Source organism: Pangasianodon hypophthalmus, chromosome 5, assembly GCF_027358585.1.
Source record: "Pangasianodon hypophthalmus isolate fPanHyp1 chromosome 5, fPanHyp1.pri, whole genome shotgun sequence".
NCBI classification, from domain to species: Eukaryota; Metazoa; Chordata; class Actinopteri; order Siluriformes; family Pangasiidae; genus Pangasianodon; species Pangasianodon hypophthalmus.
The window spans coordinates 25837869-25864134 of NC_069714.1; the positions used below are offsets into that span (position 1 = coordinate 25837869).

General features: G+C 35.2%; 3 protein-coding genes across 6 annotated transcripts in view; 2 read left to right on the plus strand and 1 right to left on the minus strand.

The window, feature by feature from the left end:
- The window catches only part of nckap1 (NCK-associated protein 1), a 63126-nt gene extending 58152 nt beyond the window's left edge, over positions 1-4974 (minus strand). For 2 of the 4 annotated variants that reach the window (XM_034304349.2, XM_034304348.2), the window contains exon 1: positions 4517-4974. In XM_034304349.2, the coding sequence (XP_034160240.1) occupies positions 4517-4624 (108 nt within the window). In that variant the 5' untranslated portion in view covers positions 4625-4974. The remainder of the gene's footprint in view (positions 1-4516) is intronic. The other 2 variants (XM_034304351.2, XM_034304350.2) reach the window with 1 other exon arrangement.
- Positions 4975-8618: 3644 nt separating this feature from the next.
- On the plus strand, positions 8619-18354 carry dusp19a (dual specificity phosphatase 19a). Its single transcript, XM_026912826.3, has 4 exons — positions 8619-9039; positions 12477-12523; positions 12660-12812; positions 15939-18354. Exons 1-4 carry the CDS (start codon positions 8817-8819, stop codon positions 16158-16160), a joined length of 645 nt encoding a protein of 214 aa, XP_026768627.2. The 5' UTR covers positions 8619-8816; the 3' UTR covers positions 16161-18354.
- A 4857-nt stretch (positions 18355-23211) lies between these two features.
- Positions 23212-26266, plus strand: part of pde1a (phosphodiesterase 1A, calmodulin-dependent) — a 146458-nt gene continuing 143403 nt past the window's right edge. The window contains exon 1 of the mRNA XM_026913224.3: positions 23212-23553. Coding sequence (XP_026769025.1) covers positions 23391-23553 — 163 coding nt within the window. The 5' untranslated portion in view covers positions 23212-23390. The remainder of the gene's footprint in view (positions 23554-26266) is intronic.

Consider the following 26266-nt stretch of genomic DNA (forward strand, 5'->3'; position numbering starts at 1 on the left):
CGACATTAGGCTTGGAGCTTTCACACCTATTAAAGCTATTAAACTTGCTGTTAACTGTGTGTACATGTACGCAAATTGGTCACTGCACGTATCCTGATAAACTTTCATGCGTCGCTTGTCACATCCGTAGAAATTAACATTATGTCTCCATGTGGTGCAATACCAATGTAAATTGTGGAGGCAATATAGCACCATGTGACTGTGTCCCCAAATGAATAAACAAACTAACATTCTGCCTCAAAAATGCATGTGTATGCATGTGTATGTACTACATACACACACATGTTAGTGTTTGAATTTTAAAAACCTCTAAAAACCTACTGAAAGATCTGTTTTGAGCAACAGTCTCCTGGAATTTCTAGATTAGTAAATATTTTCAAATGTACACTGATGGTTTTTGATTTGAGATGTGGATCATGACAACAATCACGACGATGACAGAAAGTTTTTATAGAGAGACGGAGTTTGTCAGTGTGATCATCAGCGTGCTCTTCAGTTCACCAAATCAAAAACTCTGATCTTACGTTCCAAAGTATTTACTAATCCAGAAGACTGGTACGCAAAACAAACCTTTCGGTGGGTTTGAAGGCAACATGAGAGGTTTTAAAAATTCAAACACCTACAGTAATAGTAAAACCGGTTAGTGTTAGTACTCAGTCTACAATAGCACATAAGTCTGCGATTTGAGATACAACGCTTGTTTGTTTAGTGGAGGTAGATGGACAGGGTAAAATGTACCCTATTCATCTGAACACGGTTTGTCTGAATGTGACTCCCAGTAACATTTCAAAATATTAGCATACAAAATCTGTCTGATATTGCTAATATTAATTTGCAAAATAAAGTGAGAGTCAGACAACAGCGCTGGAATGTTGTTTCCAAATATATGGAGTGAAGAACATCGAGAGAAAAAGAAACTGAAATGATGGATATCAGGCTTGTGCGATAAAACGATATTATCTTCCCTATATGATATGACATTCCCACGATATCCAGTGTCGTTTATCGCTCCTTATATTATATTATATTATATTATTACCAGACTTACCAAACATTACACATTTGGCACAGCAGCTCTGCAAAGTCATCGAAGTACGCTAGTACTTGAGTCATCACTCAATAATACGCCAAAAGAGCCATATTTTTCTCCCCAATAAAATGCAAGATTAGCAAATCAGTATATAAACCCAGAATGACTTGTGCAGATGTTTAAAAATCTCCGATATAAACAGACACTTCCTGGAAGCCCCGCCCCTTTCCTCAATCTCGCCTCGCACGGCTCTCGCGCTTTCTGTCACGGTAATCAGAGAACATTTAGAGTCCATGTATGTGAAATAAAATCTATCAATGTACTCTATGAGTTATCTCGAAAAAAGATTTCTATAGCCCTGTTCGGATTGGATTAGTTTATCAGGGGGACGTCTGTAATAAATCTTTTACACGTCTCCTCGGTGAGAAAATTTTGTATTTTCTACGAAGCCGGATGTTTGCATCATGAGGTCATGTGATCACGCTCCGCTCACATCATGGCATCCAAGCAGTCAAAGAGGCGCTGGAATAGAGAAGAGACGCTGGATCTTATTTCAGTTTGGAGTGAAACAAAGTTTCAGCAACAATTTGCAAACAAAACTGAAAAAATTGTCGTTTCGTGACTCGGGAAGTGTTTAATATCTGAAGGAGGGGCTCTGATACGCACGCTACGAAATTAAACACAGCAAGTAGCCGCAGTCAAACATCTTTTTTTTTTTTATTTCCAACGTGAGAAAATCACAGACATGTGCATCTGGACTAAAATTATCAGATGATTGTGGAGTTTGGTGAAAAACAGAAGGTAATTCAGCCTGTAATTTTCTAAGAGGAAGACGTAGAAAAACACCGACATGGCTGATCTGGAAGGAAATAAAATCACAGAGGAGCAGCAGCTGTAAAATAGGAAATTACTCCAGGACCTCGCGTAAATTTATTCCTGTCCAGACAGAGCTAATGTCGCGATACATTAACATCATGACATTTTTCTAAAAATCGTGGGAATCATCATCTCTCAAGACTTCTAGAAATCTAGACTACTGTTACTCACTGTAACAAAGTTTAAAAAAAAAAAAAGAAAGAAAGAAATATTATGCCTCCATTTCCTTGTTAAATAAATATATCTTTTGTAAATGGTGACTTTAAAAAAACTAACACAAATTATAGTTTTTAATTTAAAAATATCATGATACACATTGTGTATTGTCTTTATGGACTATGATGCACATCACTGCCCACCGCTAAACTAAATTCACACACACACACACACACACACAAAACAAACCCACTTGTGTCATAAGGGGTCATAAGGAGCAGAAAAAGGAAATCCTGGACTAACACACACTCCTTCACACTCATTTTAGCCTCATGTCCGGTCCTGCGATAAGAGCGTTAGTCAGAATAGCTGTTAGAGACGACATGAAATCATCTTTAATATAAATCCACTGAACGCCGCATCACTCACGACTTTAGTGGCTACAAAAAAACCACATCAGCAAACCACAGAGTCTCTAATAAACACCTGTGAAGCCTAAAATCTTCTTTATGAACCAAACAGGCAGCAGACGAGAGCTCAATTAACACTACTCTACTGACATTTATATACAGCGCAGAGTAACACACACACACACACACACACACACACACACACACACACACACACACACAGAGACCGGCAGAGACAACAGAGCACAAACCCACGCATTCACACAGCACTGAAGTGACGATACAGCACAATACTCTACAGAGAGTCTTTCACATTCAATACCACACTTAACAATGATAATAATAATAATAATAATAACAATAATAATAATAATAATAATACAGAAAAAGAAAGCCTAATTCCACCAACAGAAATGTCCTCGTAAATATGAATAAATTAAAATTACTTTCACTTTCAGCCCAATAAATTAAAACTCAATTACTTTTGTGTGTGTTAAAAAAAATAATAATAATTGATTATTATTCCTGTAATAAATAAATAAATATTTCTAAAGACATATCTATCATTTCTTTAAAAAAGTAATGTATCATCTTATTCCTGTAATGTGTAATTACGTCAAACCAACAAATGTAAATAAATACATTTAATTTAATAAATAGAAAAAAAAGAAAGAAAGAAAGTTCTGGCAATATAATAATAATATAATTATTAATCATGTAACGTAATAAATAGTTAATAAGGTTAAATACATAAATATTCCGGTATTTACAAATAACCGTTATTCATGTAAAATAGCAACTGTTACTTTAATACACTGTTATAATCCCTCTAATGCGCAATTATGTCAAATAAATAAATACCAAATAATTAAACAAACAAATAAACAAACAAACATAATTTGACTCTATGCTGTTTTATTCCTATTGTGTCCTCACGAGAAATTAATAAATATTAAATAAAAGGGCAAAAATGAAAGAAAATTGCTAAACAGCTATTATATACTTGTAATAAATAATTATCTTTATATAATTGTCCCAAGTAACTGTTACCCATATAAAATAGCAATTATTACTTTAACATAATTACATAATTAAGTAATTTAAGTATGTCAAATTAAGAATATAAAGAAAGAAAGAAAGAAAGAAACTAACAAAAATTCTGGCAATGATAGCATAACTATTATCCCTATACATTTATTTTGATAAATAGCGTATATTTTAATACATTTATCATTTGTGTTATTCCTGTAATGTGTAATTATGTCAAATAAACAAAAAACAAACAAACAAACAAACATCTGTCAATGGAAATATAACTATTATTCGTATAAATAACAATTATTCCTGACAGACAATTATTATTAGTAGTAGTATCCATGTAGAAAAAGATTTATTATCCATGTAATAGACATTTTTATTGTATTAAAATAATAAAACATTTACTTCTACAGTGAAACTAAATTAGCTTCCATCAACCCGCAGCTATACGCGATTAGCCACTTAGCACTAGCTACCTAGCTACCGTAGCTAAGCAACATTCCCTTGTTAAATCTGTCCGGAACTGTGATTTAAATTTCAATTCACTTAAATAAATGCAGAACAATTATAGGAGTAGTGTTTTATTATTTTTTTTACGGATGAATTCTTTATTAAACAATAATCTTGAGCTGAGCTTGGACAGCATTAGCGGGTGTTAGCATTAGCGTATCCGAGCTAGCATTAGCTGCTACCGAACGCAGGCTCGCGCGTTCTACATGAAGCTGATCCAGGTTATTAATAACAACACACAGAGCGCAGTGTTTATTTATATATATTTTTAATTTCTTTTGTATTTCTCTGCCTCCTTGGACCGTGTTTGGATCAAGCGAACAGCAGACAGCAGGATGTCAGGGATTTAAACCTAGCGAGCTAGCTCTGGATTTATATATAGGTATGTATGTATATATGTATATACACAAACACACACATAAACACAGCATCAGTTTCTGTAAAATAAAGTCAGCCATTTTGGGAGCCATGTCATTAAACCAGGGATGATTTTTACCTTCTTGATGTTGTAGATGCGGGTGAGCATGCCGATACCGCGGTCATTGAGGATGGTGAGTTTCTCAGCCAGTTTCTGCTGGCTCGGCTGCAGCACACCCCGAGACATTTTCTCTCTCTCTTCTCCTCTCTCTTCTCTTTTATTTTAATTCAAACCCAAAGCAGGACGAAGAGAAAATGTCCCCCTTTTCTCCTTAGTGTCAGAAGAGAGAGAAAAATAAACAAACCAGTTGCGGTGTAGTGTTTAAATGAAGCCCATGTTACAGGCTAAAAGGCTTGGTCGAGCTCGTCTGTAGCCTCTCTCTCTCTCTCTCTCTCTCTCTCTCTCACTCTCCCTCTCTCTCTCTCTCTTCTTTTACTAGGTGTTGCCCCGTCTATCAAAGCTCAGCCTGTTTCTTTTCCTGCAACACCAACGCAGGGCCGTGTCCCGAACCGCACTCCGCTCACTACACAGTGCTCTCTACTTTCCATCCGCCATTTTGAATTCCTGGAATTTGGAAAAGCGAGGGCTGTGTCTCAAATCAGGCGCTGTTCACTAAAACACGACGCGCTCCTGTGACGGGTGTAGTGCTGCATTTACACACATCTGTCAATAAAATCATCAACAAATCCCTACATAAAGCCACGGGAAATGTGTTTGTTTACTTATTTGTTTGTTTTGTTTAAGGATTTGATGATGAAAAACTCTACCTAATGGGAGTTGGCCTAATGGTCTGATGTTTTCTATTAACAATTCTGATGGAAATAATCTATTAAAAATATTTAAATGGGTGTTTATTTGTTTGTTTGTTTGCTTGTTTTAGGATTTGATGAAGAAAAACTCTACCTAATGGCTGGCCTTATGAGCTGGCCTAATAGTCAATTTTTTTTTTACTTTACAATTCTAACATGAAAAAATCTATTAAAAATATTTAAAGGGCTGTTTCTTTCTTTCTTTTTTAAGGATTTGATGCTGAAAAACTCTACCTGATGGGAATTGGCCTAAAGGTCTGATGTTTTCTATTAACAATTCTGACACAAATAATCTTAAATAAAAAAAATAAAAAAAATATTTAAATGGGTGTTTGTTTATTTGTTTGTTTGTTTGCTTTCTTTCTTTCTTTCTTTCTTTCTTTCTTTCTTTAAGGACTTGATTCTGAAAAACTCTACCTGATGGGAATTGGCCCAGTGGTCTAGTGTTTTGCATTAACAATTCTGACATGAATAATCAATTAAAAATATTTAAATGGGTGTTTGTTTATTTATTTATTTGTTTGTTTGTTTAGTTGTTTGTTTTGTTTAAGGATTTGATGTTGAAAAACTCTACCTAATGGGAATTGGCCCAAAGGTCTGATGTTTTCTATTAACAATTCTGACACAGATAATCTAATAAAAACATTTATATGGGTGTTTGTTTGTTTGTTTGTTTGTTTGTTTTCTTTCTTTCTTTCTTTCTTTCTTTCAGGACTTGATGCTGAAAAACTCTACCTGATGGGAATTGACCCAATGGTCTAGTATTTTCCATTAACAATTCTGACACGAATAATCTTATAAAAATATTTAAATGGGTGTTTATTTATTTGTTTGTTTGTTTGGTTGGTTGGTTGTTTAAAGATTTGATGCTGAAAAACTCTACCTAATGGGAGTTGGCCTGATAGTCTAATTTTTTCTTTCTTTCTTTCTTTAAGATTTGATGCTGAAAAACTCTACCAAATGAGAGTTGGCCTAACGGTCTAATGTTTTCTATTCAATTCTGACAAGAACAATCTATTAAAAATATTTAAATGGGTGATTATTAGTTTTTAAAGATATACTGAAATACATCCATTATTTTTACTATTACTTCGTTCATAGGTTTTTTTCATTGATAGACTTTTTCATTACTTTTTTACTATTATGTTTTTTTTTTATTATTATTAATTTTACAATTAAAGTATCAGTCTTTGCCATTTGTTAAGAGCCAATATTTGATATGTTTTCTCTAATATCTGACCCACCATTTTTGCTGATATCAGCCTGATATCGATACTGGGAACAGGAATCATCTTTAGTTTACAGTAGTTCATAACCATTTTTGCTGTTGTGTTGTTTATCATTAACCATTTTCCCTTCAGTAAATTATATTAATGCTTAATAAAACCAGCGGAATCTGTAACAAATGTAAAGAGGTTTAATGGTAGTTGAATGAACTCCAGGGGTCTCTGATTGTGACCTTTTGGTAATAATCTGTGGTTTAATAGGGATTTATCGGACCTAATGGACTTCTGTGATGTTTGCTGTAATCAATCAATCATCCATTTTATGTTTTTGGCAAATGAAAAAACATGAAAATAGTGATACACAATGCTCATGGTTATATATATAGAACTGGAAAATATTTCATTAACATGCAAGATTTATGTTATTGCACTGGATAGGAATGGATAAACTCATGGAGACCATTAAAAACATTAGATCCTGATGAAAAAATATTTTACCCCCTCCCCCACATTGTGTCACACTGTGCAAAATGGATATAATGCGAGATAACATGCTTTATAATGTTCTGTAATGCTACTCTACACTCTATATATCACCCCCTGCTCTTCCTCTGATTCTCTTCTACCTGTTGGTGATAAATCTGCTCTATCTGATTTATGGTGGTGGAAAGGAACAGTCTTGTGTCTCCATCTGCTTGTAATCTAGGCCTGACAGGCCCTCTGTGTATTCATTTATTATTCAGATAGACCAGTGTAAAAAATCCACTTCCACAGATGGATTCGGTGCCAAAAGGAAGGAGGGACTTTTTTTCCATTTGTTCTAGAAACTCTGCTTCACAACCAGTCTACATATCCGGGATGGACAAAATACAGTAAAATATACTTTAGTAAAAGTATGGGTACTCCGTTAAAGGTAGAAATTGTTGATGTTGTTCTTCTTCTTCTTTCGGATGCTCCCTTTAGGGGTCACCACAGTGGATCATTCGTCCGCATATTTGATTTGGCACCGTCTTTACACCAGATGCCCTTTCTGACGCAACCCTCCCCAATTTTATCTGGGCTTGGGACTGGCACTGGAAGTGCAGTCTTGTGCAGCCCTAGTGACTGGGGTCAGTTCCCTGGCCAGGAATCGGACCCCGGGCAGCAGCAGTGGGAGCGCTGAGGCCTAACCACTAGTCCTCCAAAGGTAGGAGTATGGAGGCAAATATCTACTTGAGTGAAAGTAAACAAACCATCTTCATTTGCTTTGTTTAAATATTTTTACTTGGTGAAGAGAGCTGACCACAAGTTCACTGTGCCTGATCCTGCATGACTAGATAGTTCGCTAAGCAGTCAGTCATAATAATGTTCTGCTAATGCAGACAAATCTAGAATGTGGCTTCCTAGTTGTCTTAAGCTTAATAGCCCTTTTGGAAAGAATCCTAAGGCACATTAGCAATAAAAACAAGACCTAACTACTTTAACAAGATACATTTAAGTTTATAACTAGCTAGATAATTTAACAAGCTAATTTGTTAAATTTAACTAGTTAGCTAATTTCATAAGCTAATTTGCAAAACTTAACTAGCTAGCTAATTTAACAAACTAATTTGCAAAACTTAACTAGCTAGCTAATTTAAGAGCTAATTTTCAAGCATAACTAGCTAGCTAATTTAATAAGCTAATTTACAAAACTTAAATAGCTAGCTAATTTAACTAGCTAAATTACAAACCTTAACTGGCTAATTTACGAAACTTAACGCACTTCTTTAGATGTGGTGGTGGTGTTTAAAGGCAGATATTTATTTTTAAAGGTCAGAATGAAAATGTAAGGAATAAAAAGTATGTTTTTAATCTTGTAATTGTACTTGAGAAAGATACAAGTATTTAATGCTTAAAATAGTACTTAACTACAGTTAAGTACTGCCAAATATACATACTGGTTTTAAAAGTTTCAAGCATTGAACAAGTTCAGATATGACAATCTGGCCATGGATGCACTGCAGTACCTTCTTGGACCACATGTTGGAAACCTAGGACATAAAAAAAAAAATCACATTTTTGTTTTTTTGACAGTATCAACAGGGTTTAGTACTTGCACCAAACGGCTAGTCTCTGACCGTACAGGATCATTCAGGTTGGTCACCTCTGACCTCTGATGTGATGAGCTCCTCTTGGTGGCACTATTGTCCTGAGTCCATCAGGTATTTGTGTCCAGTTAATGAGCCTTCTCAGCTTTCAGGCTGTAAGAAAAGCAGGTGCCCATCGGGAGCAGTAGTTAACAGGGATCACACCGTGGATCAGGCTACCTAGACGACTGCAGCTTGTCATATTTCGCACTGCTGAAGTCCACGTCCACACGTGATGCAGTCACTCGCCCAAGAAATTAAATCATTCTCCAAAACCAACCTGCGAAAGCAATGCACCCGGGTGACGACCCTGAGCGGGAGGCGGATTATTGAAACATGGAAAGGATCCACTGTCCATGTGGTTGAGGACACAGTCCAACCTGAGACGCCGTGTGGATACATTCAGGATAACACCTGGGATCTCCAAGTGGGATATATTAGACCTTATTTATTACTGGGTAAGACTATAGCACATAATGTCACAGGTGATGTATTACTGATTTCAGTTTTCTCAGGTGTACTGAATATTCTGTATTATGATACTTTCTACTGTATATACTACTCTAATGTAATACTAATCTGTGCATATTTTATACTATGTTTGTATGTGTGTGTGTGTCTGTGTGTGTGTATGATGATGGGTCACTGGGTTTTTACGTAGATACATTACAATATATTATACATAGATATATACATATAATATATAATATATGCATAGATATATTACATCTAGAGTATATTATTCTATACTGAATATAGTATATACTATGAATTTATACTGTAATTTTTTTTTCCTACTGCTACTTTACATATTATATACTGTACACTATAATGCTATTTTAGACCTTAATACTCTATACTATACTCCATAATAACACTCCATACTGTATAGTCCCTACACTGTATATACATGAAATGTAGTATGAAATACTACTCTACACTATATATTCTCTGTAGTGCATATATTGTACAGTGATACTCTGCTGTGTGTGTGTGTGTGTGTGTGTGTTTGTGTAGGATGGGTTATGGTGTTTAGGAATAATGACATGGGGACATTACAACTACACTATATTAATCTATACTGTATATAATCTATACTCTATGTTTGGTACTCAGTACTGTATTTTCTACCACTTATTACTGTACTCTAGAATGCTTTATTAGACTTTAAAACTCTATGCTATACTCCATAATAATACTCCGTACTGTAAAGTCCCTATGCTGTATATATTATATAATACTCCCTTTACCATAAGCGGTATATAATGCTACTCCATACTATATATTCTCTGTACTGTATATAATCGGTACCGTAATGCTATATACTATGCTGTATAATAATACTGCATACTGTATAGTCCAAATACTGTATATACTGCGTGTACATGAAATGCAGTATGAAATACTACTCTATATTATATCTACAGTATGCTGTAATGCTGTATAAACTGGAATGACAATATGGAGACATTACAGCTACACTGTTTTAATCTATACTGTACATACTGTACAATGTTACTCTCTAGTTTAGGTACCCAATACTGTCTTTTCTATTACTATATTCATATAATGCTACTCTATTCTGGATGTATACTGTACTCTATAGTGCTATTCTAGACTTTAATACTTTATGCTATACTATATACTTATATACTCTCTGTACTGCATATACTATATAATTATACTCTATACTGTACATTCTATATAATGTTACTCTGCTCTGTGTATAGTATACACTGTGTGTGTGTGTGTGTGTGTGTGTGTGCACATGTGTGAGTGTATTGATAATGGGTTATTGTGTTTACACACATTACAACTATACTATATATTCCCATGCTGTATATACTATATACAGTAATGTTACTCTCTACTTTAGATTCATACTGTATATTCTACCACTAATATATCCATATAAAGCTACTCTATTCTTTGCAAATTATATACTGTACTCTGTAATGCTATTCTATACTTTAATACTTTCTTCTATACTCCATAATAATACCCCCAAAGTTTATATTCCCTATAATGTATACAGTACATTGTAGTATATAATGCTACTCTATACTCTGTATTATATACTGTATACTGTATATATCATATAACACTCTATCATATAACAATCTCGTCTGTGTATATTCTATCATATACTTAAATGATACTATATACTCTGTATTTTCTATGCTGTATATACTTTTTAATGCTATTTTAAACTGTATTTGTTTAATAATAGTACAACAAATATACTATAATGCTACACCATACTGAATAACACTAGACTACCTATATTATTATGCTATAATTCTACTTTATATTATTTTTTAGAATGAATGTTACTATTTCTATATATTATTTTAAATATATAATTACATGACATTCATCTACAGCACTGTGCAAATGTCTTAGGCAAACTTTGTTATAGATTTTTATTTTATGACTTCTATATTATTGATTCTGTACAAAAACATTTTAGATTCCAAACATTAGTTTTCCAGGACAAAATTAAATGTTACAGAAAAATGTTTGTACGTCAGTAAAGAAAGCAGCAGATTACATAAGAGACACTTTTCAGACAACAAAACATAATGAAGGCTGCTGGGTTTCGCTGCAAAAATAAGAAGCGAGTCGACAGTCAAAGTCTCCAGAAGAACTGTGGCTGCTTCTGCAAGATGCTCAGTAACACTTACAGCTCATTTCCTTATAAAACTGCACTAATTGTACCTATTATTTTTTTTAAAGCAAAATGTCATCACACCAAATATTGACTTTGCTTGATTTATTACTGTTTACTGCTCTTTATAGAATTGTTTTTTTTATGTAGAAACATTTAACTTCATTATTTTTGAAGGCATCTTTGCTCTACAGCATTTCTTTGCATGTGCCTAAGACTTTTGCCCAGTACCGTATATAAATACATAAACATTATATTTAAATATACTGTATATTTTCTCTATAAAGTATTATTCTACAACCTTTACAAATTTTGTCCTAAATGCCTATGTTATGCCTACAGCGTCACTGTATGAACAGTAAAGGGGGAAAAAATCTATTTTCTTTCAAATAATGATTTTGAGTTTGAGTAATGGGCCACATTTCTGATTAGAACATTATCAAGACTGCCTGTTTTTTTTTTTTTTTTTTTTTTTTTTTAACCTGCAGAGAACATTGTTCTCCAAGAAGCCTGGAACAACCTACCAACCAATTTCCTTAGAAAACTGCAAGAGACAGTTCTTTACCTAAGAGAGTTTATGCCATTTTAAATGCCAAGGCAAATTATTTTAATTATGATTTTGAAGGCACCTTTGTTTTACATAATTTTTTCACATATGATAAGACGCTTGCACCATATTGTACACGATGTAATTACTCGCTCACTTTCAGTAAGCGCTTTATCCTGGTCAGGTTTGTGGTCAATCCGGAGCCTGCGAGTGAGGTGGGAATAGGCCCCAGATGGGATGCCAGTCCATCGCAGGACACCACACACACACACACACACACACACAAGAGGTGGGAAGAAACCGGAGAACCCGAAGGAAACACACGGACGTGGGGAGAACATGCACAGAAAATCCACACAGACAAAAACCTGAGCTCCAGGAGCTGTGAGGCAACAACACTATCATGCAGTTTAAATACAAATATATACTTTACTTGTCTCATGGGTATAAAAATAGTGAAATTGATAAATGGAAAACACATTTGAATAGTATTTTAAATAATATTCATATCCTTAGAAGAAATTCTTTCAGGCAACCAGAGAGCAAAGAAGTTCATAGAGAGGTTTTGAAATAATGTAACAGAGTCTGCTTTTTTAAACAAGACCTTTTTGGGTTATTTTGTACTGTATACTATTATATGTGTTCTTTCTGTTTACAAACTGAAATTTAAACATTTACAGGTTCACAGGATGCCGCTCATGACTTTGGCACTTTAAAGAAGTACAAGGTACCACATTTCTTTTGTATTATTATTTCTTCACAGTAACCACTTTAAATGAATAGCTATTATTTTAGACATCTATTTTCCCCACTGATGTCTATGTTTAAGCTCTCATTAAGTATTTTATTCCCATTGACTTCAGGTCACTCACATACTGAATGTGGCGTACGGTGTGGAAAACGCTTTCTCAGATCTCTTCGTCTATAAAACCCTGAGCATACTGGATCTGCCCGACACTGACATCATATCACACCTGCATGAGTGCGCACAGTTCATAGACCAGGCCAAGGCGGAGGTAAGTGATTTAACTCACAGAATAATTTTCACACACATGTCAGCTTTATGGCTGAGGAGGATATAACACCTGGTACATAACAAAAGCCCTTGTGTAATTGGGATGTTTCATTTTCCCAAAGTAATTTCCTGAGTGTTGATTTTACAGCCTATCTGATACAGGACAGCCAGTCCAATGGAGCACGGCTCTTATCCTCACCAACAGCTGCCTAAATAATATATGTTGAGTTTTCGCCATGCATTATTGACGCCGTTGTAGAAAGATCATATCGCTGCCAGGGCCGTTGTTTGCCATACAACCTCTTTACCAAATAGTAGCGCCAGTCACCCTTAACCTGACACTGCCACATGAGGCAAAATTCGTGAAAGGGTTTATGATTACAATGGCCACTGGAAATAAGTTTCCAATCCTCTGTAAAACGAGCATGTAACCCATAAAATAGAGTGACTCAAGCCACTTTAATCAAGCCGTGTTCCCATTAGACTGCCAAACTTTCATTCTTTCACCTTACACCTTGTAATGTTGCCATGAGGAGTGATTAGTCCAGTATTTGTTACATGAAGCATGATAAAGCACATTATAATGTGTAAGTGATATGCCTGGATGCAGGAAAGATGAGCACTGAAGCTCATTTTTGTGTGTTCTCCACATCCACACACAGGACCGTATTTAAAGTTGATGACTTATTTTATCAAGTCAGAGAGGCAAGATGGAGATGTTATCAAGTGCCCTGAGTAGACAGAAAGCCCGAGAGGACCATAATTACACATCCCTGAATTACATACAAAAGATAACCTTAGTACATAAACAAGAACATTTCTTAGTATACAGGCTTGATTTTCTTGGCATCCCAGTCCATTTATCAAAATGATCTGTGTTATGTTCATGCATTTGAAGTAGTCATGCATTTCTTGACAGAGAAGGTGTTTTTCAGTAGCATCTAGACCACCACCATTAAACCAAGCACTCGTCTTCAAGCACACACACACGCACACACACACACACACACACAAATTTTCCAACTAATAAAATAGATTGCATTGTGTAGGTGAAATGTGTTGTTACTTGCAAGAGAATGCCACATTATATCAAGAGACAATTAAAAATAAATAGGTTTGGGTGAATGCAATAATATACAAATGAAAATAAGGTCAAAATTCAAATAAAATATCTAATATTAGCTTAATATATTCACATTTTACACACACACACACACACAGAATGTCAGGCAAAAATTCAAGCTTTCATATTTTGCCTCTGTTCTGTGTGTGTGTATTCACTTCTGAATGAAATACAGAATTTAAAGAAAAGTGAAAATAGTGCATAACTGAGTCCATCTGTGTTTGTGTGTTAATTTTATTGTTCTTTTGTTTTCTGCAATTTCCCATTGGATCAATAAAGTCTCTATCTATCTATCTATCTATCTATCTATTTATCTATCTATCTTTTGCACAAAATCTGCCCCACAAAGTCATCTCTCGAAAGTCGTAGTTAATCATGAAGTCGGAATACAGACTGGCAATTTAGGAATTAACTTCTTACTACATGCACTTCTGCCCTACGCTGGTGCCATAATATTATCCCTAAACTTGAGTTAACAAGTGATGAATAAAACACTTGGGGTCATGCTGTCATAGGAAAATAATCAACAGCAGGGTGGTGTGATGCAGAGTGGAGTCACTGTTACCACCTTGAAGTTGATTATTTTCCAGTAAAGTGTTTATTCCACTTATACCACATTTTTACTTATTAAAGAATGTATTTTTTAATCAAATTATAGTTACATTTAATGCTGTGGAACATCTGCACAATACGTTCCTGTTATCACTTACATTACAGCAGCTGTAAACAGTCGTGCCTTTACCAGATTCTATTTGTTATCTGTCTTGAAGTTAGTAAAACAAAATGAAAACAAAGTTACAGCTTTACTAAATACACATAGCTATATACATTTAGCTATATACATGTAGCTATACTGTATACATGTAGCTATATACACATAGCTATATACACGTAGCTGTATGCACGTAGCTGTATACATGTAGCTATATATACATAGATATATACACGTGGCTATCTACACATAGATATATAGGCTACACATAGCTATTCACACATAGCTATATACACATAGCTATATACACATAGCTACCAATTACCTTACCTCTGTCTATAAAGCAGCACGGAAATTGATTACCTCAGCATTATTAGTACATAACACAGTGTTATATAAATATTCATTACTAGTTAGCTAAGTTGTAGCTGTAGTGCAACATTTAATAAGGCCAGTTTCAGAAACTAAATGTCTTTGCTTATTGAATATTGTGCACATTTCATTTTCGACTGAATACAACGTATAAGGAACATGTGTGACTAAAATTACTGAAGCCAACAAAAATACACAACGGTAACACACAAAATCAGCAAAGTTTTGTTTGTAGAAAAATTAGTGGGTTATTTTGTAGCACACTAAACATACATATTGCCTAATAAACATCTTAATCTATTTTATTTCTCATTATAATCCATCAAATTAAAATTATTTCATTAAAAATGAAAGCTTTTGTCTATAAAGCAGTGTGATGTGTATTGCATAAACCTACTAGTATCACCAATTATGGTTCATATTGATTTACATTCCTAAGTGCTTGCTTTTCTCACACAAAAATCTTATCAAATCTTATCAAATGGAAATACCTCAAATATAGTCCAATTTATCTAGTATTTCCAAATATATTTTTATTTTATTAGGGTAGGTTTATTAAACCTATTTCAAGCCATTTGTACTCATTTCAAGCTTGAAATAGTCTTGTTCTATTGGCAGATAATTTTATTCATTTTAAGCATGTATTTCTAAAAAGAAGCAAAATTATCTGCCAATAGAATAAGAAATCTACAAGCTTGAAATGAGTAATAATATCCAGAAATAGGTTTAATAATCTTATATTTGTTTTACTGTAGTCTTATAATAAGAAATACTAGATAAATTTGACTGTATTTTTAATTGCTAAGATGACATTTTCGTACAGGTGAATTGCAATATCTGCTTACAACTTCCAGTTTTTTTTCATTTATATAGTATACTGTACAACACTCCAACCCTAATCTATTATCTCCTCCTAACAGAAAGGTGTAGTGCTCGTCCACTGTAACAACGGTGTGTCTCGGTCAGTCTCTGTGGTCATCGGATACCTGATGTGGAGAGAAGGCCAGTCATTCGATGATGCGTTTTCTCAGGTGAAGTCATCGAGGCCAGCGTCGTGTCCAAACCCGGGTTTCATCGACCAGCTGAAAAACTTCAAACCCCAATGCGGTATACAAGCAAACGGTCTAACTGGTCATTCATAAATTCATAAATTACTTTGTGTGTGTTAATAATAAAGGCACTGGTGCTTCCGATGAGGTTTCTGACATGGCCATAACCATGATAATCATGATCTTCTATCTTATATGAGCATGAGGAGGAACAAGCATTTAGACTGGCAAGGAGAAATGATAAAGTTGTTTTGGTTGATACAAATGTATACATAAATTATTATTATTATTATTAAAAAGCTTGAGAATCAATCAGGGGAACACAACACAGCTCTTATTACCAAAGTAATATAATCATTGTTGATTTATTATTCTGCATTTAAGCCCAGTATTGGCTATGTTATCAGGATGATTAGAAATATAATTGGCTTGAAGGGATTTTTTTTTTTCAGAAAATCTACTGCAGAGTTGCAAAAGAAGCCCTTAATGTTCTTTATATACCTTAAATACACATTAAAGTACACTACATTCACTTTTCTAAGTAAATAAGAGTAGAAAAGATGCACCCTTGGAAAAATCTACTAAATGCTCTGTTTAAATGTATTTTCTGAGATTTCTGATACTCTTTATATATTTTTTCGAATCTCTGGCAGGCAAGACACGGCTAACGCTCTGGACTTAATCACTGGAAAGAATACAGGATAGCAACAAATGCACATTTAAGATTTCCTCACAGGTTCCTCACAGGTTTTTGACATGACTTTAATTTATTGTAAAACATTTCAATCTATCAGGATTTAGAAGTATAATGATAAAAATGTTGTAGGTTGACATTTAATTCAATAGCCTACATACAACAAACCTTATATTTCCCCAGCATTTTTTTTTTGGTGTCTAAAGCTGGCTTCTTTAGAAGCTATTTAACTAGATTAACTAAGCTAACTAGAAAAAGTAATGTTTCTAGTTTAGCATTGTGCAAAACGTACCCCTAAATCATCCACACTCACCTTAAAACTGGTAACTAACAGAGGTGGAACCAAATCATTGTTCACAAGTAAGTCACAAGTAAGTCTCAAGTCATGGCATTTAAGTCCTTAACTTTAAGTTTCAAGTCATAGTGTGCTCATTACAAAATTTATGACCAGAATTTATAGACAAAATTTCTAGGCAAACTTTATAACTCAGTGGAAATATATGGGTATTTGAAAGACACATAACTATGACTATAAAAATTTCCATTCAATTCCATTCAAAAGATGAGGCGTACACTATTTTCACTAAGTGTACCCATCTATCTCATTTGGTTTGGCTTTACTTTGGGATTTGCTTTGTGCAACTTCAAATGGTGAACAAAATTGGAAATTGTTGCTTTTGCGTCTGATATTCTTGAACCACAGGTTCTCCATGTTGCAACTCTTTTAAATAACATAATCTTTGTAAGTGAAGGCTACTATCTTTGGGAGCATGGCTACCCCAAAAAGTGCCTCTGTCATCAGGGAATGATCGCTCTTTCCACATTCAGCTGTCTTTCAGCTGTCAGGTGTAAGTTGATTGGCTGTCTGACTGGATAAACATTGACCTTGGAAATAAAGATCGATGGTGATTTGCTGAAAATAAATTTAAAATAAATGCGTCATTTTTAATCTTTGGTTTTGAGAATGTATCAAGTCTTTCCAAGTCAAAGGGACCGAGTCCAAGTGAAGTCACAAGTCAACGATGTCAAAGTCGAGTCGCAAGTCTTCGATAATCTCAAGTCACGTCGAAAGTCAGCAAATTTATGACTCGAGTCCAGGTCGAGTCCAAGTCATGTGACTCGAGTCCACAACGCTGGTAATTAATCCCAGATAGACTTGCTCATGTGGTTTCTGATGCTGTATGATGATCGATTGTTATAAAGCTTTCATTATTGTTAGCTAAATTAGACTCATTATAACTCCAGTACAAAACTAACCCAACATATCTTGTTTGAGGTAAATGTTAAATTGTGTGATGAGTGATTAAAGTTAAAAATTAGTTAATAAACAAATATAGCACATAATGTTATGTTTGTGGCATTATGAGGGGATTATTATGTTTAATGTGTCTATTAAACATCCAGATCCAATATAATTCTTACTGTAATTCCTCAAATCAGAATGGAGAGATTAAATTAGCCAGGAAAGGGCAATGTTTGAAATGAAGATTTCAGTTACAGAATTATAGTCCAGTTCTACTGCAGAAATGTTCTCTATACTGATACACCTTGTGTCAGTATATACTGTAGATACCTATCTATCTATCTATCTATCTATCTATCTATCTATCTATCTATCTGAAAGTCTCAGAGCACTATTGAAAATGCTTCTATTTTGCTTTCTTTTGTAATTTAATAGAACAATTTTCATTACAAATTATATTATTGACAACAACTTGAGTGAAAAGTAGACTCTTTGAAATATTTACATAAATTTCAGAGTTTCTTAGTATTTGGTACGTCCCCTTTTTGCTTCAATGACAGCGTGCACTCGAGCTTGTGGACTCCACAAGCTTGTGCAAAACCTAATGATCCATTTTAGATCAAATTCATCAGAGTGTCGTCTGATCACACACTTCAATAGAAGAGATTAGACATGAGGAAAATCTGACCTTTTGTGCAAAGCAGTTAACATGCTCAATATCACACATTTGCTTACATTTAAAGAGAGAAACCTAAAATCTTCTGTTTATTTCCAATTTTTAAAAAAATCCCAGATTTTCAGTGCGGTATCAGACTTTTGTTCTGTTGATATCGATACCTATCTGATGTAATTTTCTTTAAAAACTTAAGCTTAAAAATGTAAGAAGCATTAAAAATACAAGAAAAGTATAAAGTATAAATATAATAAAAATCAATCCTAACAATTACAGCAAAAAAAAAATCTCTTTATATGTAAACATTTCTTTTCCAAATCCAATTCCAGTCTTTTCCATTTGTTACAGGATTAGATCAGATTCATTCATTTTGTTTCTCAGATATCTGATCCACCACTTTTCGGTGGAATTGTTTCATTAGGCTGCTGTGTATAGTAATGTGATACACACTATGCAGTTATTATTATTATTATTAACATATTACATATGATATTAAGACTTTTAATAATCTGACCGTGCTTGTGACGTCTGGACTTTAGTTTCCTTTCTTAAGGCTTCATCTGCTCCATTAAGTAAAATAACCCGTTGCTACGTTATATATTGTAAGCAAGTATGAACAGATTAAACACGTCAAATACCTCTGAAATAAATAAAGCTATCTATGCAATATTACTGACTTGATAAACTTGATCAAGACATGATCATAAGTTTTATTGGTAAACCAAGAAATACCAAATGTTTGGGCATAGTTCTTTTTTAATAAACTGCATTGTTATTTTGTGTACAGGGTGTGTGTAAGACCACATCTCCTTTTCTGTTCTGTTAGCAATATTGTGATTGATATCCAAGGCATCTCATCACATTTTATAGCAATCATAGCATTTATTTGAAATGAATCCTACTTTTATTACACTATTTATAGCAATGGAGCCCCAAATGCACTTTATATGCTTGAAGAAACGTCACTTTTTTAATAAACACAATGCATTTATAACGTTTCTCCTCATTACTCTGGAAGTTAAAATGACCTGAGCATCATGTCATGATATAAAAAACATATTTTGGCTTGGCTTGGTTTTGGTAAAGTTGGAAAAAAAAAACTCTTTTAATGTTAGTCCACCTTTAGTTAAAAAAATAAATAAATAAACAAACAAACAGAACATAATGCTTGAAATGTGTTGTACTGTTCAGTCTCCTGATGTTGCTTCGAACTGCATGTGGAGACTTTTGTGAGAAAAGGCAGCTCGCTGTGATTTTAACAAACACCAGCTGGAGTTTTGTTTGATTGCTTCAAACTCAGCCGGTTGCCATGGCAACTCCATCAAACTTGAAACGCATTACTGGATTCTGTGGCATGGTGTGAGAGCGAAAAAGTGAATTGTAAAATACTGAGCACACCTTCCTAAATACATGTGCTGATAATCAGGTAGATGATGGATTATGATATGTAATGATATATCAGCAAATCCCTATATGATATTAAAAGAGTGATATTCAAGATTCAAAGCGTTTATTGGCATGTGCACAGTGAGGAAAACCAAGTTTCCCTGTACAATGAAATTCTTTCTTTGCTGTCCACATTGAATGCCAAGACAAATGCAAACTATGTAAAAAATAAAAACAGACATACACATACATACAAACAAACATAATAAAGTATAGATAATAAAATAATAATGATATATGATATCAAAGAAAAATCAAATACTTAATTTCTATGGAAATTCAAAACTGACAAAAGTATTTAAATAGGAATTTTGTGTATTTGAATTATATACACATCACATTAAATAGGATTTTTGTTCCTGTGGGTTATGGATTATGGTTTTGAGATTAAAAAAACAATCAGAACCCTAAATAAAAATCTCAGAAATGCAGATTTTATGTGAGTTAGGCCAAAAATGAAGCATCTAGGATTCCCAGGGAAAAGTAGAGAAGTAGACACTTTCAAAACTCAACTTTTAGCTGATCACAGTCACCACATTCACGTCCATGAAGTGAAGTGAAGAAACGTGGAGTAGACGTAAGTGGAGTCAAAATGGAAAATATGAACCATAAGAGTTTAATTTGTACTGAAATAGCTTAATTCCTACAAACATTAGCATAGCTTAACTAGCTAGAATGTTAACTAAATAGTTACACTGAGCATTGAGTGTTTAACATCACTGAAGAAAGCTAGCTATTTCAGGAAAACATTTTTATTATCTTGACCAATATGAAAGCATTTACATTTCCCCGAGAATCCCTGATGCTTCACCTTTGGCCTAATTTACAGAAAATTTGTATTTTTTTTAGATTTGTATTTAGGATTCTGATGACTTTTTTTAATCTCCAAATCCATCCATTCATCTTTTGTACCATTTATCCTAATCAGGGTCGTGGTGTAACCTGGAGATCAGGAGACTCGGGGCACAAGACGGGGGAACCCTGGATGGGATGCCAAACCATTGCAGGGCACACACACACACACACACACACACACACATACATTTACACACTATGGGCAATTTGGAAATGCCTATCAGCCTACCACACATGCCTTTGGACTGGAGGAGGAAACTGGAGTACCCGGAGGAAACCCCCGAAGCACAGGATAGAATATGCAAACTCCATGCACAAAAAAAAGTAAAAATACATTTTTACATATAAAAAAGAATGTATATAAATCAAATATATACAAAATTCATACTCAAACACTTTTGTCAGCTTCTCTGCTGCGTAAATTCCCCCCTCAGCCAAATGAAGTCCATCAGCCGAGACATGCTTTCTCTCCAACATCAGCATCATCATATGGCTTATAGCTTCCAGTGTGCCGTGTACGAAGCAGTGTACAATTTTCAGTTAGACTTGATATCCTACCTGTTATTCACCTTACATTAAAGCACAATGCAGTGACATTTTTGTACACTGCCAATAACATTTCGCAATACACAATGACATAAATTTTACCATCAGTTGAAGTGAAACTTGAAATTGAAGTTTTTTGCAGACAGGGGTATTCACACATGATGTTCACATACATTTTCTGAAATGTAATGGACCTAAAAATGTATTTAAATTACATTTTGAAATATTTAACAAAAATACCACTTGCATATTTTAAATATTTTAGATACAATCCCGTGGACCCCCTGTAATTATGCCACAGACCACATGGGGTCCATGGACCTCTGATTGAGAAACACTGATTTAAAGCGTCCACGATAATAATAATAATGAAGATGATGATAATAATGTGAGAAGTGTTAAAAACTGTGATGTGATATATTGTCTGGTTTGGCTATAGCACCATCATATAATCACCTTACAAACAATGTACCTAGATTTTTCCTTGCAAGCTGTAAGAGAAAGAACATAAAGTGTATGATATGATGCTATAAAAAGAGCAATGATTACCCATATAATCAAAGTACACACTACACAGTAGTGTGCAGAAGTCTGAGGCACATATAAAGAAATGCTGTAAAGCAAAGATGCCTTAAGAAATAATGAAATTAAACATTTTGTAGATAAACAATCTACTATAAAGGGCACACACACACACACACACACACACATATTGTGGGGTCCAAAAGTCTGAGACCACATTGAAATTCTGTTGTCGGTCTGGAGATAAACAGACAGTTTTAAAAAAAATAATTAAAACAAAGAAAAGGAAATGTTTAAAATCTGAAATATTCAGTATTCAAGATTCTGAACAATTTGTTGGTCACTGTTTAAATGTAAGCAAATTTGTGACATTGTGATCTTTGTAACTCCTTTGTACAAAAGGTCAGATTTTCCGTGAGTCTTATCCCTTCCACTGACGCATGTGTTCAGATGACACGCCCATGGATTTGAGCGAACATAATAATATAATTTGCTTATGGACCCACTGTATGTATGTATATATATACAGTATATACACAGTATATACATATATATATATATATATATATATATATATATATATATATATATATATATGTGTGTGTGTGTGTGTGTGTGTGTGTGTGACATAAAGTAAAATAAACCATAAAAATTAGAATAAAATTATCTTTGAAGAATATTTAGCGTGACAAAATTCGTACTCTTTTTTGGAATTTTAAATTTAAATATTGCTCTTTTTTTAAAAAAAAAACAGTAATGTGGAAGACATGAAAATGAACACGATGAGAGGGTTTTTATTTTAATATTTTTATTTTATTTTCCTAAACTTTTATATTTCTATATTTATGCTCATATATGTTTGCCTTATTAATATTTTTATTTATTTATTTATTTATTATTATTATTATTATTATTATTTTTATTTATTTATTTATTTATTTATTTATTTATTTATTTATTTATTTATTTTTACTGTTATACTAAGCACCTGTACTCCAAGACAAATTCCCTGTACATGTAAACCCACTGTACTTGGCACTGAAGGTGGTTCTGATTGTGGTTCTGATTCTGGTTGCAGTCCCTGACTCTGCAGAACTCAGGCCACACAGCGCCCCCTGTGGTGAATGAGTTTAATAGCACCGGGTCCCAGCGCTCACGGAGTTTCAGCAGAGCTTTTTATTTCCTGCCAGAGGCGAGCAGCGGTTTATTAGCCACTCTTTGCATTACATGCCGTGAAAAACAGGACACCCAAGTGCTTTCCTCCTGCTTTTCCCCCTCGCTTTTCCTGTTGCGTTTTTTTCTCATGTTGTTGCCGGTGTGTGCGCGGATTTTTGCGTCCTCTTCATGGGTACCGTGTCCTCGGCGCTCTCCCGGCGCAAAGTGGCAGCGGTGCAGAAGGAGGAGGAGCAGGACACGGAGCAGCGCCGAGCCCTGAGCGCACACACAGGCCACACAGAGGGACACATCCTCATCACCGAGACAAACCTCACCACCGAGCAAGAGCAAGGCAAGTGAACACTAATCCAACAGCTGGGGTTCAACAAACCAGCCTGCAGAGAGAGAGAGAGAGAGAGAGAGAGAGAGAGAGGGTGGAGAGGGCAGTAAGAAGACTGGTAGGGTCAGGGACAGTAAGGTGAAGTCTACAGAGGGTTGAGTGGAGGGTCAGTAAAGTGTAGAAGAAGATAGGGTGGTAGTGTAGAGTGAGGAAAAGTAGGGTAAAGTGAAGGGCAACAGGGCGGAGTAGGTATAGTGGGGTGGTGGGGGGCATTAGAATAGAGAAGTGGACCTCAGATTGGGTGACAGTAGGGTAAGGTGGGGTAAAATAGGATAAAGTGGGGGGCGGTAGGGTAAAGTGGGGTAAAATAGGATAAAGTAGAGGACAATAGGGTAAAGTGGGGGACAGTAAGGTAAAGTGGGGGACAGTAGGGCAAAGTGGGGGACAGTAGGCTAAAGTGGGGACACAGAAGAGTAAATTGGGGGACTGTAGGGTAAAGTGGGGGGCAGAAGGCTAAAGTGGGGACACAGAAGAGTAAATTGGGGGACAATAGGGTAAAGTGGGAGCAGTAGGCTAAAGTGGAGACACAGAAGAGTAAATTGGGGGACTGTAGGGTAAAGTGGGGGGCAGAAGGCTAAAGTGGGGACACAGAAGAGTAAATTGGGGGACTGTAGGGTAAAGTGGGAGCAGTAGGCTAAAGCGGGGACACAGAAGAGTAAATTGGGGGACTGTAGGGAAAAGTGGGGGGCAGTAGGCTAAAGCGGGGACACAGAAGAGTAAATTGGGGGACTGCAGGGAAAAGTGGGGGGCAGTAGGTTAACAAGAACAGCAAGGTAAGGTGGGGACACAGAGGGTAGAACTGTGTAGAATGGGGTAAAATAGGATCGAGTGGGTGACAGTAGGATGGGGAAGCAGTGTGAATGAGGTAATATAGGGTAAAACAGTAAGATAGCACGGGGAAACAGTAAGGTAAAGTGTGGGACATTAGGGTAAATTTGGGACATAGTGGAGTAAATTTTGGGACAGTGGGGTAAAGTGGAGACCCAGAAGTGTAGAATGAAGTAAAGTAGGGTAGAACGTGGTAAGAATAGGTGTTCCTGTGGAAAACAGTAGGATAAAATGGTGGAGAGTAGGGGAGGTTAGAGACACAGTAGAATAGAGTGTGAGACATTAGGGTGGAGTGAGGGACACAGAAGTATGAATGCCCCTGTTAAGGGAAAGGGTTCAAACCTGAGAATCATAAATCTGTTTAAAACTTTAGGTTGCTGAGAAAGTTTAGGGTCTGGTTTATTGGTGTTATTGCTGTTGTTCGTGTGTGTTATGGACGGCTTTCATGGGATGTCAGTGTGGCGTGTTTACACAGTGAGAGAACTGAAACTAAACAGACACTCTGCTAAACATATTTTCCCCCCAGACCTTAGTGTCTCACCTGAGATTGTGCTCAGGTGCTTGAAAACCCCAGCAGAATGCAGTCGCTAGTCCTCAATTTCACACTGTATTCAAGACATACAGTGAGGGGAAATAAATACTGAGACACTTTAGCTTTTCTTATTTAATACACTTCCAGTGCATTTGCAGTATCCACTACAAATGTGCACAAATAGTGTCTTTTGACTAATAAATATGAACATAAAAGTATACATACACAAAGATAATATAATTATCAAAATATCAAAATAATTTGATAGGGAGAAAAGTATTCAGACACCACACTATGCCTACATTCGTACATTCTTACAAAACTGTTGTTGGCAATTACAGCTTCACGGTGTCTATGGTAAGAACTAAATAGCTTTTTGCAGAATTGTGTTTCAATTTTGGCCCATTCCTCTTGGCAAATCATTTTCAATTTCCCAAGGTTATGAGGATCCCTCTGATGGACTTGCAATTTCAAAATCCTTAATAAACGTTAATGGGATTCAAGTCAGGAGGTTGGCTTGGCCATGCAAGGCCTTCTTGAGTTAGTATGGTTTGGGGTTGCTGTCTTGGTGAAACATCCATTATCTCTCCAGATTCAGTTTCTTGGCCTATGAGATTAAATGCTCCTTGTACATCGCTCCGTTCATGTTTTTACGATGATGTGTAATGCCCCAGTACTGTTTGCAGAGAAGCCGCCCAATATCGTGATGCTCCCACCCCCATGCTTCACTGTGGGTATGGTGTTCATGGGCTCATACATGCAACCCTTCTTTCTCCAAACCTGGCAGGCTGAATTACTGCGAAGCAGTTCTGTTTTTGTTCCTTCTTTTGTTCCTAAAGATTTCTGATTCATCTAAATGCTGTGCTTCTTTTTATTTGGTGCATTTCATTGCTTATTGTTCTCTGTGTAACTGGTGTTCCTGCTGCTTTCAGGTTGTCCTGCAACTCTTTTCCAGTGACTGCTGGAAACTCTCTTGCTTTTCTTATCATTAGTCTGAGAGCGTGCTGTGAATTCTTGTGTAGCGTACCTGTCTGAGGACAATTAGTTGTGCTTCCATGAACTTTCAACCTGAGTATTATTGAACCAATTGTTCTGACAGGGATGTTTAAGGTCTTTGCTATGTATCTGTAGCTTTTTCCACTCGAGTGTTGTTTAATAATGTTGTTCCTTGAAACTTTAGGAAGCTGCTTCACCTTCACAATGATTGCTACTTGTTGCAAGAAATTCCCTACCAATGGTAACACCAGGTCCTTACATACTGTATACAATATATATATATTCTAGTGTATAATCTGAATACTTTTT